Source organism: Lepidochelys olivacea (genome assembly GCF_965140295.1).
Source record: "Lepidochelys olivacea isolate rLepOli2 genome assembly, chromosome: 1".
In the NCBI taxonomy this organism is placed as follows: Eukaryota; Metazoa; Chordata; order Testudines; family Cheloniidae; genus Lepidochelys; species Lepidochelys olivacea.
The window spans coordinates 246,175,712-246,193,957 of NC_140411.1; the positions used below are offsets into that span (position 1 = coordinate 246,175,712).

Sequence of the window (18,246 nt, forward strand, 5' to 3'; positions counted from 1 at the left end):
GTTTTAAAGAATTGTTTCCTGTAGCAACACTGCGTAACTACTGAATATTTAATTTAATAATTTTCCTCAGAAGTATTTTATACAATTTTTATTCTGTTTTTATTTGATTTATATTTCACCTTATCTCTTTGTTGATAAGTGTGTGTGTGTGTGTCTGTGTGTGTGTTTAATTATAATGAAAATGTTATACATGTGTATTTAACACATGGGGCCAGATCCTTGGTTTCTGTTCCAGCCTGTTTGCACGGCTCAGGCTGCTGGAAAGTGGCAGCCAGTGGATTCCCTTGGTGTATGAGAACCCCCCACAGCACATAAATCTGTCTCTATACCACCTCTTCCCTTCCCTTCTGCACCGGAGCCACCTGATGCTGGGGAGAGGTTACAAAAGTGTCTATAAGGGGTGGGGCTATAGTTCATCCCTCTGGCCAATCCTCAACCAGTAGAGTAATCCTTGTGGGACAATTATTACTCCTGAGGGAATTCTGCACCAAAAAATAAAAATAAAAAAGTAAAAATATTTTAAAATTCTGCAAATTTTATTTCTCAATAACTAAATGCAGAGGCTCCAGCATGGCAGTGGGGAGCACAGGCCGCTGGCTGCATGGAGGTGGGAGATCACCCTGCAGCATCCCCCAGGACAGGAATTCAGCAGTGAGGCTGCACCCGAAGCCCCAGAAGCACCCCAGGCCCTGCCCCTCCCTCTGCACCAGGTACACCGGGTGTTGGCAGACAGCCTCAGCCCAGCAGGATCTAAGTATGGAGGGCTTAGTCTGGGGGGGATCCAGATGTGGGGTAAGAGGGTTCTGTGTGGAAAAATCTGGGTGCAGGCAGCTCAGTGGGAGATCTGGATGCACAGGGGTTTGTTGGGCACTTCCGGGTACTGGGGCAATGGGACTCTGCAGGGGGGTCCAGGTGAAGGTGGTTGGGGCTCATCAGGGGGAGCCTGGGGTAGGGGATAGGGCTTATCAGGGGGGTCTGGGTTTGGGAGGATGGGGCTTGGCATGCGGGGCTCTTCAGGGTGGTCCAGGTGCAGGATGGCTGGGGGTTTGATGGGCCTGCTTAATAGGAGAGCCCCAGCTGCAACTGCTGTTAAGGGGACACTGCATGATGAATTCCCACTGCACCCCCAATTCCCCTATCTCCTTCCCTTCCCCAGTCCATCCCCCTTCCCCACTGCCCCCGCCTCTATCCCCTCCTCCTTCCTCTCCCCTCTGTCCTATCTCCCTCCTCTCACTCCCACATCCACTTCCCCTGCCTTATCTCACCCCCTTCCTTTCCCACTGCCTCTTCCTCTCACCACCCTGTCCCCATTTCTCCCTCCACCCTTGCCCTGCCTACCATGGGCACTCACTGTTGTACAGAAAACAGGCACCCTCCTCCAGCCAGGCAGCTCTGTGCACACTGAAATGCAGGGGGCAGTGGCATGTGACCCCGTGTGCCCCTCCACGCCTCGCCTCTGGTTGGTAGGGGGCAGTGCCCCCTCCAACTATGCCCATGGGCATCCATGACACCCCACCCCCACACACACACACCCAGCATGGCTTCCCGTTGCTTCCAGATTACTTTGTGCTGGGAAGCAAAGAATCTGCGGAGGGGGGACATATTTCCTGCACGCATGAAGTGGCATTTCCCCAGGAGTAAATAATTGTAGCTAGGGCTGTCAAATGATTAAAAAAATTAATCATGATTAATCGTGAGATTAAAAAATTAATCACAGTTTTAATCACACTGTTAATAATAGAATACCATTTATTTAAATATTTTGGATATTTTCTACATTTTCAAATATATTGATTTCAATTATAACACAGAATACAACATGTACAGTGCTCACTTTATATATTTTATTATAAATATTTGCACTGTAAAAATGATAAGAAATAGTTATTTTTCAGTTCACCTCATACATATACTGTAGTGCAATCTCTTTATCGTGAAAGTGAAACTTACAAATGTAGAATTATTTTTTTTCATAACTGCACTCAAAAATAAAACCATGTAAAACTTAAGAGGCTACAAGTCCGCTCAGTCCTACTTCTTGTTCAGCCAATCACTCACAAGTTTGTTTACATTTATGGGAGATAATGCTGCTCGCTTGTTCACAATGTCACCTGAAAGTGAGAACAGGTGTTTGCACGGCACTCTTGTAGCTGGCGTTGCAAGGCATTTATGTGCCAGATATGCTAAACTTTCATATTCGCCTTCATGCTTCGACCACCATTGCAGAAGACATGCTTCCAAGTTGATGATGGGTTCTGCTTGATAACTATCCAAAGGAGTACAGACTGATGCACATTAATTTTCATCAACTGAGTCAGATGCTATCTTTTTTTTGTGGTTTGGATGCTGTAGTTTCCGAATCAGAGTGTTGCTCTTTCAGTACTTCTGACAGCATGTTCCACACCTCGTCCCTCTCAGATGTTGGAAGGCACTTCAGATTCTTAAACCTTGGGTCGAGTGCTGTAGCTATCTTTAGAAATCTCACATTGGTACCTTCTTTGCATTTTGTCAAATCTGCAATGAAAGTGTTCTTAAATTGAACAATATATGCAGGGTGGTCATCTGAAACTGCCATAACAACAAATATATGGCAGAATGTGGGTAAAACCACAGAGCAGGAGACATACAGTTCTCCCCCAAGGAGTTCAGTCACATATTTAAGTAACGCATTCTTTTTTTAACGAGCATCATCAGCATGGAAGCATGTCCTCTGGAATAGTGGCCAAAGCATGAAGGGGTATATGAATGTTTAGCATATCTGGCATGTAAATACCTTGCAACGCTAACTACAAAAGTGTTTTGGTTTTGAGTGCAGTTATGTAACAAAAAAAAGTCTACATTTGTAAGTTGCACTTTAACGATAAAGAGATTGCATTACGGTATTTGCATGAGGTGAATTAAAAAAATATTATTTCTTTTGTGTCTTTTTTACCGTGCAAATATTTTTAATAAAAATAATATAATGTGAGCACAGTACTCTTTGTATTCTGTGTTGTAATTTAAATCAATATATTTAAAAATGTAGAAAAACATCCAAAAATATTTATAATAAATTTAAATAGATATTCTATTATTGTTTAACAGTGCGATTAAAACGGCAATTAATCACTATTAACTTTTTTAATCGAGTTAATTTGTTTTGAGTTAATCGCTTAAGTTAACTGTGATTATTTGACAGCCCTAATTATAGCCAGTGTAATTTACACCCTTGAAAGAGAAGAAAAAGTTGTTTTTTTTTAATCTGTTTGGTTTCTATCTTCTTTTTTCTGATGCTATTAATCTTCAAACTTTGGAGTTATACAGGTTACAACTTCTAATTTTAGTGGCTAATAAGCAGTTCAGCTTTGCTTTGCATTTAAGAACCAAATCCACAAAACTGTTCCTAACTTTATAAACTCCAGTACCATAAGTATCCCTTAAATTCCTACACCTTGATTTCTTCTAACATCTCTTTCTTTTGGGACAGCAGGACTGTTAGAAACCTATACAACTAGGAAAGCATAATTTCTTTAAAAAAAAAAAAAAAAAAAAAAACCAAGGTGATCCAAGGCCATTGATAAAAGTTTTTAGCTTAGGTACTAATTTTGCAGTTAGCCTGCTTTTCAAAAGTATACCATCAGCCTATTCAACCAAGCCATAACAATGCCTCACTTGTCTCCTAGAACAAGGTTGATTGTAGACTTGGAAGTTTTTTAAAAAAACGTTTCTTCTCCTTGTCTTAAATTAAATGTTTTGGGTCAGTGGAACGCATTCAGAAAAGAGAAGCCATATGGACAGAAAATTGACAATTCCTTCTGTGCTAGTTAACTGTTGACGAAGCGTTTGATTCTGTAACAGGCTTCTGGTCTCAAAATTTTGTTGGGTGTAAGATCCAATTTTATGTATACATTGTGATAAATAATTAACTTTTTTGTTTAACGTAGCCACAGATATATAGCTAAAAATGCAACAGTACCACATAACCCTGCTTTTCAAAGAAATCTGTCAAAATTAATTCATTCAAAATTTTAACATACCTTAAAAATACTGGGCTAGATTCACCAGTAGGGCCTCTGGTTGCTTTCTACGGTGATGAAAAGCAGTCATAAACTGGCTTAACCAGCCAGATCAGATCAGTTTGTGGCTGCTCTATGTAATTAGAGCAACACACAGCAGCTGGACCATGCTGAGGAATCTGGTCCAACATTTTAAAAAAATTGTCCTGACTCTGGAAATCCTCCAAATTCACAAAACTGAGGTCAACTACATAGATCAAATACAAATTACTCTCTTGGGTGTGTCATGGGCAAGAGGGTCTTAGTCTGAGTTTCTCTGTGATTCCCTGAATATGCATAAAATATATTTCTATGCACAGTGAATGCGTTCATGTTTATGGTCTGAATTCATATGCGCAAGTTGTCTTATCTATTTTTGTACACAGACAGGCTATTGACATTGACAGGATTCCTGCAGCAATAGTTTAATGTGTCTAACACTGTTTATGGAAATTATTTTAATCCATTTTTTCAGGGTTATGAACTGTAACTAAACCAGGTACTACATCCAAAAAGGATAATTTAGATATCTTTAATTTAATGTTATTACTTGTGTCCATTTTTTGTTCTGTTTCTGTTTTTTATTATTTTTGTAATGAACCATTTGTGTGTATGTAATTTTGTTTTCATTGTTTAATGTGTGGGGTTAGAGCATACATATAGAAATATCTATATATCCTTGCTATTAAGGTCTACATGTTCTACATCTGATATGCTCACTTAACTAAGCTTAATGAGCATTATGCATTTACATCACTCCTACTGTGGTACATTTGTCCTTGTGAAAGCGACTTCAAAACTGAAGAGAAGTATCATTGCCAAGGACTTTAGCTGGCTGTAACTGATCAAGAAATCAGCTGGCTAAATGTACTTTTACCTCCTGGTGCCACTGTGAATAGGACCACTTTGCTTTATGCTTTTTCTCTGTTATGTTTAGCTTCCTAATTACCACAGACAAGACCGATGGCATACATTTCATGCTGATCAATATCATTTAACTATTATGATTACATGAATTTACTGCTGTGCCACTGGTTGTATTTGCTTCTATTTGTATTTTCTCATTATGTTTTTAAAGTGGATTTAAAAAACCCTCCTTATGAATATATGTTGCCAGCTACAAAACAAAATTAAATAAGGAAATAAACGATTGCAGTGAAGTCCATGTCTTAAGGCTGAATATTATCAAGAGGTTATTGACTTTTTTCCATGTGCATAAAAATTGTTACCTGGTTCTTAGATTGAATTTGTCTCATTTAAATAACAAATTTTAGCAACTTTCGTTGGAAGTTCTTGATTAGAATCAATTAGACTTTAGGCTGTTTCCAACCAAGTATATAGGCAGGTAACACATCACCTCTTTTAAAAATGTATTACCAGTACTCTGTTACTTTCCATAAAAAGATTGTGTTCCTGAATCTACCACCCTCAATTATCTGAAACAATTATTAACAGTTCTTCAAAATTCCTTTAACAAATAATGTCTGTCTTTATGTTCTGTGAAAAGGTTTAATGCAGTTTCATGAGTTACTTATTTTGATCACCAACAATACCTGAATATTAATTATTGTGCTAGTCATCTGAAAACATAAGATGGTGCAGAAGTGAGTCTCTGCTTGTTTAAGTTAGTGAAGCAAGGATTTTTTTTTTATCTCTGTTGCAGAGCTGTTCCTTGGGAGGTCATCATCTAATCTCACCAGTAACTTCTGTCATCAAAATGAACATATTCATTATTGTAGATGTATTGCTGTTTAGGGCTGTGACAGTTGCCAACAGTGCCTTTAGAGTCTATTCCAAAGCCTACCAAAATCCCATTCACCTTGACTTCAGCAGGCCTTGGATCAGACTCTTACGTGTACCCTGACATGGTACAAATTGTACCATGGCCTTGGCCATGTTTGCGGGCCAGAATGACCTTTGAAATGTATCCACCAGTCTTAAATTGATAACCTAGACAACAGTATCACAAGTGATATGTTTGTAAGCCTTTTCCTTTTTGTTTTTGAAGCCTCTAAATGATATATCACATTTTTAATATAAGTGTGTACACGGTAGATGCTTGGATCTGTAGAAATGCTATTTCTGTGAACTGTATAACACCCTTAACATAATATCTTTTTAAGCTTCTGTCCATTCCCATTTCTGCTAATTTACTAACTCACTATTTAGCTTGTCATTAGATTTTGTGAGGAATGATTTAAAACATATCCCACAAATTATATTCAGTATAAAAATGCAAAAGCATGATAACAATAAAAAAGTTTCAAATGGTCAAGAAATTTCTTAATATTGTTTTTTGTATCTGGAGAAAAAAATGCATGTTACAATAAGCCATTGTAACATACAAATGCATGTTACAATAAGCCACAACGAGGCAAAGATGAAGGTTAAAGTTGACATGCAGCTTTGCTTGCATTACTTTGGTCTGATTGTCATTCACGTGAGCAATGGAGTCCATGGAAAGACCAGGGGACACTTTAATTGGGGCTGGCAGGTAATTCAGGTGTCAGAAGAAAGTACTGAATAAAACTAACTAAAAAATTATGAAAAATCAGCTGTCTGGTCTCCTGATATGGGACAGCATGTTAAAAGGTGGGGAGGGAAGACTGAGAAAGGTATAGTGAATTGAGAAGTGGAACAGACCTGGGTGGACCAGCGTGGTTTTTTTAAAAAGATTATTTTGAATGATGCTTTCAGATAGGTGAAAATGTTTCTACAGTGTTGGGCAATGGGTACAAGATTTTGATAAAATACAAATATAAAAAAATATAAGAACATATGACCGATAGGGACCATCTGGGTTATTGATCCAGTCCCCTGCTATCACAGGAAATCCAAGGCAGGAAATATAATTAAAGAATTTAAATTTCCCACTGTTAAAAGAAAAAGAGCAAGAGGCCAGTGCAGCTAAGACAGCATCAGCATCTCCTGCACTAGCATATCTCTGTCTTCCTTTGATATTATGATCATTCTTAGGGTTAGATTTTCAGATGATGTAAAATCATCTGGCCCTTAATCTTGTATAGCTGGTATAGGTTTGGCTCCCAACTTCTGGTTTACTTAATCTTTGTTTCCCCCGAGCCTTTCTTTACTAAATGCTTGCTTAGCAAAGAGAGGCCTGCATCTTCTCACCTTCATTCCTAAATCTTGGGTGAAAATCTTGTCCTTCTGTGCCACTTCTGCTGCCTGCCCTCTGACTTTTTCTATTGCTTTAATTTCTGTTCCCTACGTAAAGAGCTCTAATGCAACCTGTCCCTCTCTTTGAACATTACTTGCACATTAAGTTTCAAAACCTGCCCCAGCCTACACTGAGAGAGGGAGCAGTGATTGCTCAGTGAGTCTTTTGCTAAAGGAATCTAGCTTCCTGGAGCAGGATTCAAAGCAGTGGGGCACATTTCATTTCTGCTCAGAGCAGGAGCACTAAGAACATAAGAACAGCCATATTGGGTCAGACCAAAGGTTCATGTAGCCCAGTATCCTGTCTTCTGACAGTGGCCAGTGCCAGGTGCTTCAGAGGGAATGAACAGAACAGATAATCATCACGTGAAACTCATAGGCAGCAGGTTTAAAACAAGCAAAAGGAAATATTTCTTTACACAACACACAGTCAACCTGTGGAACTCCTTGCCAGAGGATGCTGTGAAGGTCAAGACTATAACAGGGTTCAAAAATGAACTAGATAAATTCATGGAGGATAGGTCCATCGATGGCTATTAGCCAGGATGGGCAGGGATGGTGTCCCTACCTCTGTTTGCCAGAAGCTGGGAATGGGTGACAGGGGATGGATCATTTGTTGATTACTTGTTCTGTTCATTCCCTGTCGGGCACCTGGCATTGGCCACTGTCGGAAGATTTCTTTCTTGAGTGGTAACACCTAATTTAGACCCCATCATTTCATATGTATCATTGGGATGATATTTTCCAATGTGAGTTACTTTCCATTTATCAACATTTAATTTCATCTGCCTTTTTGTTGGCCAGTCACGCAGTTTTGTGAGATCCCTTTGTAACTCTTCATAGCCTGCTTTGCACTTAACTGTCTTGAGTAGTTTTGTATCATCTGCAAATTTTACCCCCTCACCCCTTTTTCCAGATCATTTATGAATATGTTGGACAGTACTGGTCCCAGTACAGACTCCTGAGGGACACCACTATTTACCTCTCTTTATTCTGAAAACTGACCATTTATTCCTGCCCATTGTTTCCTATCTTTTAACCAGTTATTGATCCATGAGGGGACCTTTCCTCTTATCCCATGACAGCTTACTTTGCTTAAGAGCCTTTGGTGAGGGACCTTGTCAAAGACTTTCTGAAAATCTAAGTACACTATATCCACTGGATCACCCTCATCTACATGCTTGTTGACCCCCTTAAAGAATTCTAGTAGATTGTTGAGGCATGATTTCCTGTTACAAAAACCATGTTGACTCTTCCCCAACAAATCGTATTCATCTATGTGTCTGATCATTCTGTTTTTTGCTATAGTTTCAACCAATTTGCTTAGTACTGAAGTTAGGCTTACCAGCCTGTAATTGCTGGGATTGCCTCTGGAGCCTTTTTTAAAAAATGGCGTCACATTAGCTATCCTCCAGTCATCTGGCACAGAAGCTGATTTAAATGATAGGTTACATACCACAGTTAGTACTTCTGCAATTTCACATTTTAGTTCCTTCAGAACCCTTGGATGAATACCATCTGGTCCTGGTGACTTATTACTGTTTAATTTATCAATTATCACTGTTGCACCTGGATAATGGTTGCTGCTGATAGGATAATGCTTGCTAGCTGGATGGGTGCATCTCCTAACCTACAAACCATGCCACCAGTGGAACATGTCTTCTGGTGCTCTTGTGTGGGTTAAAGCATCCTTGCCTGTTTCTTACATACTGGAGGAAAAGAGGAAATGTCCCCACCGCTTGTGCATGAATTCAGTAGAGGTCAGGATTTAGCGAAATCTACATGATTTCCTACAGTTTTCTGTGCATTGCAGGGCTAAAGTAGCTGGAACTCTGTGTTTGCTAAAATCTCAGTTGCACTGGGAAATTATCTGGCTAAATGCTAAGAGGAAGAAAAAAAGCCTAGTTGTATTGTTGGTTAGATGAAAGAGATCAGTAATAGTGTAGCCAGGGAAGCCTGAGATATTCCAGGAAGCAATTTAAACAAACTGATCCACAAAGCCATATATCTTCATGGCCAAACCAAAGTATAGCACTAAATTATTATTGTTAACAGTGCTTTATCACATTGTTCTGTGGTAGTCAGTAATACAGATGGCATCTTTCTAAATGCTTTTCTTTATCCCAGTAATGACATATTCTAGCCAGTCCAATAAACCAATCACCAGTTCTTGCTGATACGAAGCCTTTAGTTTATCTAATGCTTTCCTTCCATGCTTGTTATGAGACTGCATCTTTTGTACATACTTCAGCAGTAAACACATATTGAAACAGACATTGGGGAGTGATGAGATTTACACCTTTGGAAGTTTCCCTGTATTGCTGATCTTAACCCAATCAGTACTGTGTGTGTTTCTAAACCTTTGCTATAATAGAGAATTAAAAATATTTGATCAGAGCTGGCCCAAACATGCCCAGGAGCTGGGCAGGGGCATGTGAATACCTGTTCAGAGGTCAGTTTTGCAATCCCTGGGTCAATGTGACCTGGGCGAACTGCAGAAGCAGGATGTTCAGTTTTGCAGAATAATGAAATGTCTCATCACCCCCATATTCCTTTCCACCTGTCCCTAGAATCATTCTTTCTTCTACTATCCCCTGCACTCACTTAGTCCCAGCCTGCACAAGGCTATTCACAAATCCCTTGCAAATGAAACAATGGGCTAGGGTGGAATATGTTGGTCCGAAATCTCTGTTGTGAGCTCATCCCCCAGAGATGCTTTACCTGGGACATTGAGAAGTGAGCAGATCTATTGGCCAGCCCCCCACAAAGAACTGTGGAGGCAGTCAGCCTAGCCAGCCAGCCAAACAATGGGTGGGTGGGCAAAACAGGCAGATGAGCCTCTTCCCCAAGAAAAATGCAGCACACGGGAGGCACAAAGCTCTGTGTGGTAGAGACTTGTGTGGCCTGGGAGTGGAGAGATGACTGGACTTCCCCAAGCTTCCCCCTGCAGGAATAAAAACTGGAGGCAGCAGGATGGTGACCACATCTTAATTTTCTAAGCTCTCCCTTCTTCTTTCCCCCTCTTTCTTAAGAAAAAGAAAAGTTAAGTTCAGATTCTAGTATGGGTGAACTTTTGGTGGGTGAGGAGCACTTATTATATCTGATATGGTTGATTTATCTGTACACTGTAATATCATCTTGGTTCATTAACTTCTACCTGTGAAGGCATAAAATGCTGCCCATTACAGAAGGTGCTCCTCCTCCTCCATGTTTTGGAGGGTGTGAAATCTCTGATCTGGGGAGGAGGGAAAGAGCCAAGTACTGAAGAGTTTAAGGTCACCACCTTCTTCAGTTTTTCGTTCAGCACATTGTAAATAGAAAGGCTTCTTCTGAGATTTTTTTAAGGTTAGGTCCAGTGCTTGTGAAGGCATCAGATTGATATTCCTTGCAACTAGAGACTGTCCATCCAAAGAACAGGTACAGTATGCGCAACGGTAATGCAAGCACACGCTGCCCTAGCAACAGGCCTCAATCTTGACCAGGAAGGGGCACCTATGGAGTTGAGAGAGTATCTTAATTTCCATGCTGTTCAGTTTCTTGTCCTGTGGAACGCCCAGCAAAGATGGCTGCTATGATGTAGACATCCTTCCAGTAGGAATTGGACTGAGATAGTCAACTCCTACACAGACCACAAACAGCCATCAGATGGTAGCTACTTTTGGTTACTATTGACCTGCATCAGATTCAGACCATTACACCCAAGGCGAAAGGTCCCCTCTCCCATTACCAGTCCCCTGAGCCATCCCATTGCCATCTTAGCTCCTCTTGATGCAATGTGCAGATGTTACTTATGTCATCTGTATGTTTAAATGGGAGTTCAGCAGCCTGTTCACATCTATTAACAATTTAATCCCTTCTTCAAATCAGCTTTGGGAAGAGACAAAATAAACAATGAAATAATCATTCATTTTTTGTTGAAAAACTCCATCCTATGTAAGAAAACTAGGGGAAAGCTAGAAACTCATGTAAAAAATGTTGAAGGGTGATTTTCTGCACGTAACACATTTAACATAAGTGTAATCTACAGCGTTGACACAATGTTAATGAAGGATCATTGCAAGACTTGCCACACAATATCACAGTCAACCTTACTGCATTAAATCAAATAGTAGATTTGGTGCTATCTAGCACTTATCAACCTTGTACCTGGAAGAAATACTATAAACGCTGCTGTGCTTCTACTGTACCACAGTCACTGCTTCCACTAAGTTACTGATCAGCAAGCCCTGGCCCGTGCCTCCGTTTGTTAACATGTTTGTAATAAGGTCTGGCACCTATCAATTATTCTGCTCTCCTCTGTGACCATACTGGCTGGTTTCCTTGGAGCATTGTTTGAGGACCATTACCAGCAGATCAACCAAAGTGATTATTCCCCTCTATTCGGCACTGGTGAGGCCACATCTGGAGTATTGCATCCAGTTTTGGGCCCCCCACTACAGAAAGGATGTGGAAAAGTTGGAGAGAGTCCAGTGGAGGGCAACAAAAATGATTAGGGAGCTGAGGCAGATGACTAATGAGGAGAGGATGAGGGAACTGGGCTTATTTAGTCTGCAGAAGAGAAGAGTGAGGAGGGATTTGATAGCAGCCTTCAACTACCTGAAGGGGGGTTCCAGAGAGGATGGAGCTTGGCTGTTCTCAGTGGTGGCAGAAGACAGAACAAGGAGCAGTGGTCCCAAGTTGCAGTGGAGGAGGTCTAGGGTGGATATTAGGATACATTATTTCACTAGGAGGGTGGTGAAGCACTGGAATGGGTTACCTAGGGAGGTGGTGAAATCTCCTTCCTTAGAGATTTTTAAGGCCCAGCTTGACAAAGCCCTAGCTGGGATGATTTAGTTGGGGATTGGTCCTGCTTTGAGCAGGGGGTTGGACTAGATGACCTCCTGAGGTCTCTTCCAACCCTAATCTTCTATGATTCTATGAGTGAGTACGCTCTTCTCATCCTTGAACTGTTACTTTTCTCATGCTGCCTTCTCTCTGAGGTAGCCAACAGCAGTCATCCCAATTGAAATCACCACATCAAATTCCGTTCATTTTAATAAAAGCACTGTTTCTTTGGCATAAATTAGGAAATCACGAGAAAAATCACAAATTTAACTGACGGTAGGAAATAAACTCAAATCGTCACATACCGAGACAAAAGCAGCACTAAGCTGTCCCAAATCTCGTGTTACAAAGTATGGAAATATTACCTATAACATACATGGAAAAAACACTTTTCTCATCTTAAAGGCTGTTAAGATTTCTCCCACTTTTTCAGCTTAGAGTTTCAGAATGTCTTGGGAGTTTGTCTCATAACAGCAAGGTGAGTGTTCTGCCTTCCAAGATGCTGCTGTTCTTGACATATCACACTGGCCTTTGACTTTGGAAATGAAGTATTTAGGCAGATCAGTCACTTAGAGCAGAGGGAACAAATTGTTTCAGTAGATTTTGCAGCGTAATACGCTGCATTTCTGCCTATTGCACAGCTAGGTTCCAGTGTTCAGAAGAAAGCGGGGGCGGGGGATGTTTTTAAGAAAAGGTTTTCTTGCTCACTACTCTTGATTCATTCTGTTAACCGGGGGTTACATTAAATCAATTTAGTTGTGGGTTTTGACATCCCAGGAAAGAGAATAATTCATTCTCAGGTAAATGGAGACTGCTCCTGTGTTCAGCTAAACTGTCAACAGCATGTCTCAGCAGAACACGTTATCAAGTTCCTGCAATATTTATGCAGCAAGTGCAATTGACATTCGGGGGCATGATAGTGGATACTATGAAAATCTAAGCTAGGAAGCAAGACTTTTCTGCAAGTTCTGTCAACACCAAGGGATCCTTTTGTCTCCAGTGTGAGTTTCATGTAAAACACCAAAACGTCAACTTCACATTTTGCAATAAGAAATTCATTTTCTTCTTTTCAGGAATTGATCCTGCAAATCTTTATTTGCACATTTGGCTTTCCTGATGTGAATAGTCCCTTTAAAATATTTTTTATATTTAGTGTTTTCCTCTTAATTTTTACCTATAAAATTTTATAGAAACATTTAATGAATTTTTAGTTAATATAATCGGAAGACAGCAAAAGATGTATACACCAGTCACTCATTTGCAGCACCACTCATGCTCTTCTTGATGCTTTTCTTGGTCTTGGATCCTTTGCTATTCTTGTTCCTTGATACTATCAAGTCACTCTTTATATCGACAGCTTGTTTAGTATATTCAATGACAGAATTTACAAAGGGAGTTCCATTATGCTGATTCTATAGTCACATGTAAAATTTTCACTGAGGATATTGCTGACGGCAGAAAAAATGCATGCCCATTTCTCAGACATTAAAAACACAGTCACACATGATAATGTTGATTGGATTCACCTATTTTATGGTCCAAAGGGCTGAACACACCTGTGATACTAGGTGTGGTGCTTAGCCAGAGGAAGACAGAGCAGAAAAAGATTTAGAAGAGTGTCAGGGATCCACAGGGTCCGGTCTATGCTCCAGCCTGCCACTAGTCCCTTGGGAGTGACCCCTTTAGCATGCTAGGCCCCGAAGATCCACACAGTTCACAGGGGCAGGCCGGCAGCCTCTGAGACTCCAAAACTGGACCTTTGGGTGCCAATGATCCCTGTTTCCTCTGGGGCTCCCGCTTCCCGCAGCAAGTCCTGCAGAGCTGGGCTCTTGTGGGAGGCTTGTCCTTTACTCCTTCAGGACGCAATGCTCCCAGTTAGTGTTTGCAGCAACGCCAAGCACTCTTTTCAAAGCAAGATAATCTGTTTGTCACCTGGCATTCAGAATGTGAAAGTTCTGAGGTTAGCGTAAAGCAGGGGTTCCCAAACTTGGTTCGCGGCTTGTTCAGGATAAGCCCCTAGCGGGCCGCGAGACACTTTGTTTACCTGAGCGTCCGCAGGTACAGCCGCTCCCAGCTCCCAGTGGCTGTGGTTCACCCTTCCCGACCAATGGGAGTTGCGGGAAGCAGTAGCCCGGCCCATGCCACTTCCCACAGCTCCCATTTGCGAGGAACGGTGAACCACAGCCACTGGGAACTGCAAGCGGCCATACCTGTGGATGCTCAGGTAAACAAAGCATCTCGCGACCTGCCAGGGGCTTACCCTGACCAAGCTGCAAACAAAGTTTGGGAATTATTGGCGTGGAGAAGCAAAGGTTAAGACAGAGCTCAGTCTAGCCAATGTAAGGGCTCTATCCAGCCGAGCTGCTGTAGAATCCACTTTGGCCCTGTCTCTGTCCCTTTGTCTTTGGTTCCGGCGGGGGTGGGGTTTATGCTGGATCTCTGTGAGCAGAGCTTTTGTCACAGTCACCTAGCAACTTTCCCCTTTGTTCTACTGCTTGAGGCCTTTGCTCTGCTTCTTTGCAGAGAGTTGGGCGGGGGGAGAGGTGGGGGGGGTCTCCTTCCTCTTGGCCATTGGTCACTAGCTGTGTTGGTCACTGGACATTGGGGTTTCCACTGTCTCTCTGGATCCTCCATTCACATGTGTAGACTTTTATTCAGTTTGTTAATGACTCTGGCTTCCAACTAGGCTGCTGAGTCACCACCTTATCCCTTCCCTTCACCATCAGTACATAGCTGTGCAAAGCTCTGAGGGAAACTGAGGCACGCACCGGAATCATAAAAATATTACCAAAATTCCCACATTTTTCACAAAGAGTTTCTTGGTTCAACAGTATTTATAGGGCCAGTGTCAGTCCTGATGTAAGCGGGTGCAACTTCATTGAATTAACAGAATTTAAAGCTGTTCCACCAGGACTAAATTTGGCCCATAGCTAGCACTGGGCTTTAGATTTGAAAGGAGAAACTAGCTCTGGCCAGTCCAACAGTGAAGGGGAGTTGCTAGAATGATGAGAAGTTGTAGGGCTGACAAGAATGAGTGGTGATGGGAGTTGTGCCCTTAGAGTTTAAAAGAATGCTATTCTGAACCATGCTGAACCTTCTATATATTGCCTGTCACTAGTGTAGGGCTTTATCCTGTTGTCAATGGGAGTACTCCCACTGACTTCAGTATGAGTTGGATTGGGGGATTCTCATGCAAAATAGTCATTCTGTCCCTGTAGTGGTTGAAATCAACACTGCATTTGGCTTTCCTGGCAACAGAGACTTTAGGAATAAACCAGTCTGACTCTTGCGCCAATCAGTTCATTGATGCTCTTTTTAGGAGACTTATCATAAAGTAAAAATCTTTATGCACTAGCAATAAGCAGTGCCTGCATTTTATGGTTTAACTAATATTTCATCAGTCCTGGGAGCTAGAGAGACAGCACACTGATAGCCATTCAGGCATCACCCAATGTAAAAATCTTTTTCACCAGTTGAACAGTCATTTTGCTGCATAAGACACCCCCCTACCAAGCTATATGTTGATTTACCAAGACAAGACAGCTTTGGGTCTAAGACCAGCACTTCAAATAGAGTACTCTGTAAACTGCAACAAAAGAGCAGCTCTGTCAACTCAAGTCATATGACACATTTTGATGTGTTGAATAATAATTCCTTACACTCTTTCCTTCTCTTCCTGCCAAAGGTCATGGTCAGGGTCCAAAATCTATTATCTTTACTGAGGTGAGAAGGTAGGCACCAAGTGTGATTTGTCCACACCCACTTAGACCACTAGAGGGCTGCACAGATCACCTTAGGAGACAGACCCCTATATGATGGCTGATAAATGGATTTGTATGAGAAGGGGTGACTGTGGTACTAGAATGACCCCCAGTATTGTCAGGCAAGTACCCTGCCCTGTGTGAAAAAAGAACAGTACCAATAGCGTCAGCTACATGTGGGAGTCTTTGTATATATTACCAGCAACTTCTTCCATCTGAGTGAGACAGCAGAATTGAATTCCAAGAGAACAATCTTCCTCTACACCAGAGCAGAGACTGTGACGTTATTTGTACCTCCTTCAAAAGGAGTTTTGTGCTTTGAGTGACAGCCAGTGAGAAAAAGAAGAAAAGACTCATAATTCCTAAAAAAGATTCTGACTGACTATGATGTCTAATCACTTTTGTTTTTAAAATTCATGTTAGAATAACTTCCCTTTTCCTGAACAGTTGCTTTAGAGAAAGAAACTTAGAGAATCAAAAGCTGGGATCTAGAGAATCAAGATGCAATATTCACAGCAGGCAAGAGATGCACAGACCCCACTGAAGTCAATGGCAAAACTCCATCGATTTCAATGGAGTCTGGGTTTCACTCACAGATTTTAAGGCCAGAAAAGACCATGACGATCATCGGTCTGACTATGTGTATAACACAGGCCACAGAATGTTTGGACTGGCTCCATTATAAAGGGTCAGATTGTGTTAGTTTCTTATGTAGGTGTGCAGTGATGGGGTTTGCTCAGACTTGGAAGTTGGTAAGAGGCTAGCAGTTCAGGGTTTGTTTTGTTGTTGTTTGATTTAGTTTTTAAATCAAGAAAACAGAGAACGTTGTTAGTGGATTTAAAATCTGTTTCCTCGTTCCAGTAGAAACACAGTCACAGGAATTACAGTGGCTCTACATTTATTTCACAGACACAATCTCACTGCCACTACTTGCAGGTTTCGGAGTAGCAGCCATGTTAGTCTGTATTTGCAAAAAGAAAAGGAGGACTTCTGGCACCTTTAGTCTCTAAGGTGCCACAAGACCTCCTTTTCTTTTACTTGCAGGTTGTAATGTCTGGTTTAAATCTTTTTGAAAGAACTATGTTTCGATGGCACTGGAACTGCCTTTTTTTTTTACTCTGCAAGTTGTTTTTTTTTTTTTTTGGTAATAGGCGTAAGGTATCTTGATAATTTTAAAGTAGCTGTTACTGACATTTTATATTACTAGTAAGCAAACCAGTTGCATTCATACCCTATGATAAAATAATGGTTAATATGGCCTGATTCAGACCCCACTGAAGTCAGTGAAAAGACTATCATCAGACCCATATTGCAAAAGGTCCATCAGTACGTGCTCATTCAATATGGTTAGTTTAAAGCTCCCATCTAATAATATCTTGCCATTGCGGGGAAAAAATAAGCTCAAATGTTTCCATTAGTATTTGTGAAAGAAACTGTTACTTAGCTAACAAGAACTGAACATACATTCCTCACTAAATCTCTCCATCAGCTGCATAGTCTGTTTACTATTGTTACTAACCCCTTGCTTTGTCATCTCTTTGTATATATGTCTAATTTATCAGTTTCTTGTAGATTATCAGCAGCCTGCTGCCTCCATACCACTACGCAGCTCACAACTAGCCAGTGGGCCAGACTGCCAGACTGTCAGGTAACTTTAGCTAACTCTTTTCTCTTTGCATATAGCTGCATGCCAAAGCGAGTCTGCATCTACTCTTGCCTTTCCTATATAAATAGCCTTTCCTGTTTATTCAGGACATGGCTACACTGGAAACTTCAAAGCACTGTCGCGGGAGCGCTCGGAAGAGCGAGTGTGGTCGTGCGTGAGCGCTGGGAGAGAACTCTCCCAGCGCTCCTGGTAACCCACCTCCATGAGGGGATTAGCTCTGAGCGCTGGGAGCATAGCTCCCAGCGCTCGGATCCTGTCTACACTAGCGCTTTAAAGCGCTCAGACTTGCTGTGCTCAGGGGGGTGATTTTTACACCCCTGAGCCAGCAAGTTAGAGCACTATAAAATGTAAGTGTAGCCAAGCCCAAAATTCTAAACTGTGTGTGGGGGATGGGCAGGCTTGCTTGCTTTTTAAGCAAAGTATTGATTTGAGTTACTCTGATACTTTCTGTAATTACTGCGTAGGAGATTCCCCCCCCCCCCCCCACAGGTATTAGGGAAGCTGTTACTTGTAGATATATCAAAAATAAGGAAAATAATTGAGGGCTCAATCTTGCACTCCTTACCCCAGACAATTTCCCAGTGACATCAAAATTAATATATTTTGGGTGAAATTCTTGAGACTTTTGCCTGAGTAAGGACAGCAGAATCAACAGTAGCAGGTGACTCTACATTAAAAAACAAACTAGGCTTATATTTTCTAAGTCAGTGGGAGGCAATGTTCTCATGCGATTAGAACAGAGGACTGAGAGTCAGGAGACCTCCAGTCTTAGTTCTGCCACTGA

The 18,246-nt window shown here is 41.3% G+C and overlaps 1 protein-coding gene across 15 annotated transcripts in view; it reads left to right on the top strand.

The window, feature by feature from the left end:
• Nucleotides 1-18,246, top strand: part of BICD1 (BICD cargo adaptor 1) — a 398,310-nt gene that overhangs the window by 222,408 nt on the left and 157,656 nt on the right. For 5 of the 15 annotated variants that reach the window (XM_084617580.1, XM_084617589.1, XM_084617592.1 and 2 more), the window contains one exon: nucleotides 17,369-17,444. The exons of 4 other annotated variants lie outside the window; for them this stretch is intronic. In XM_084617580.1, coding sequence (XP_084473706.1) covers nucleotides 17,369-17,444 — 76 coding nt within the window. Of the gene's footprint in view, nucleotides 1-560; nucleotides 711-5,697; nucleotides 6,191-17,358; nucleotides 17,445-18,246 lie in introns of those variants that run through there. 6 more of the 15 variants (XM_084617590.1, XM_084617581.1, XM_084617591.1 and 3 more) reach the window with 5 other exon arrangements.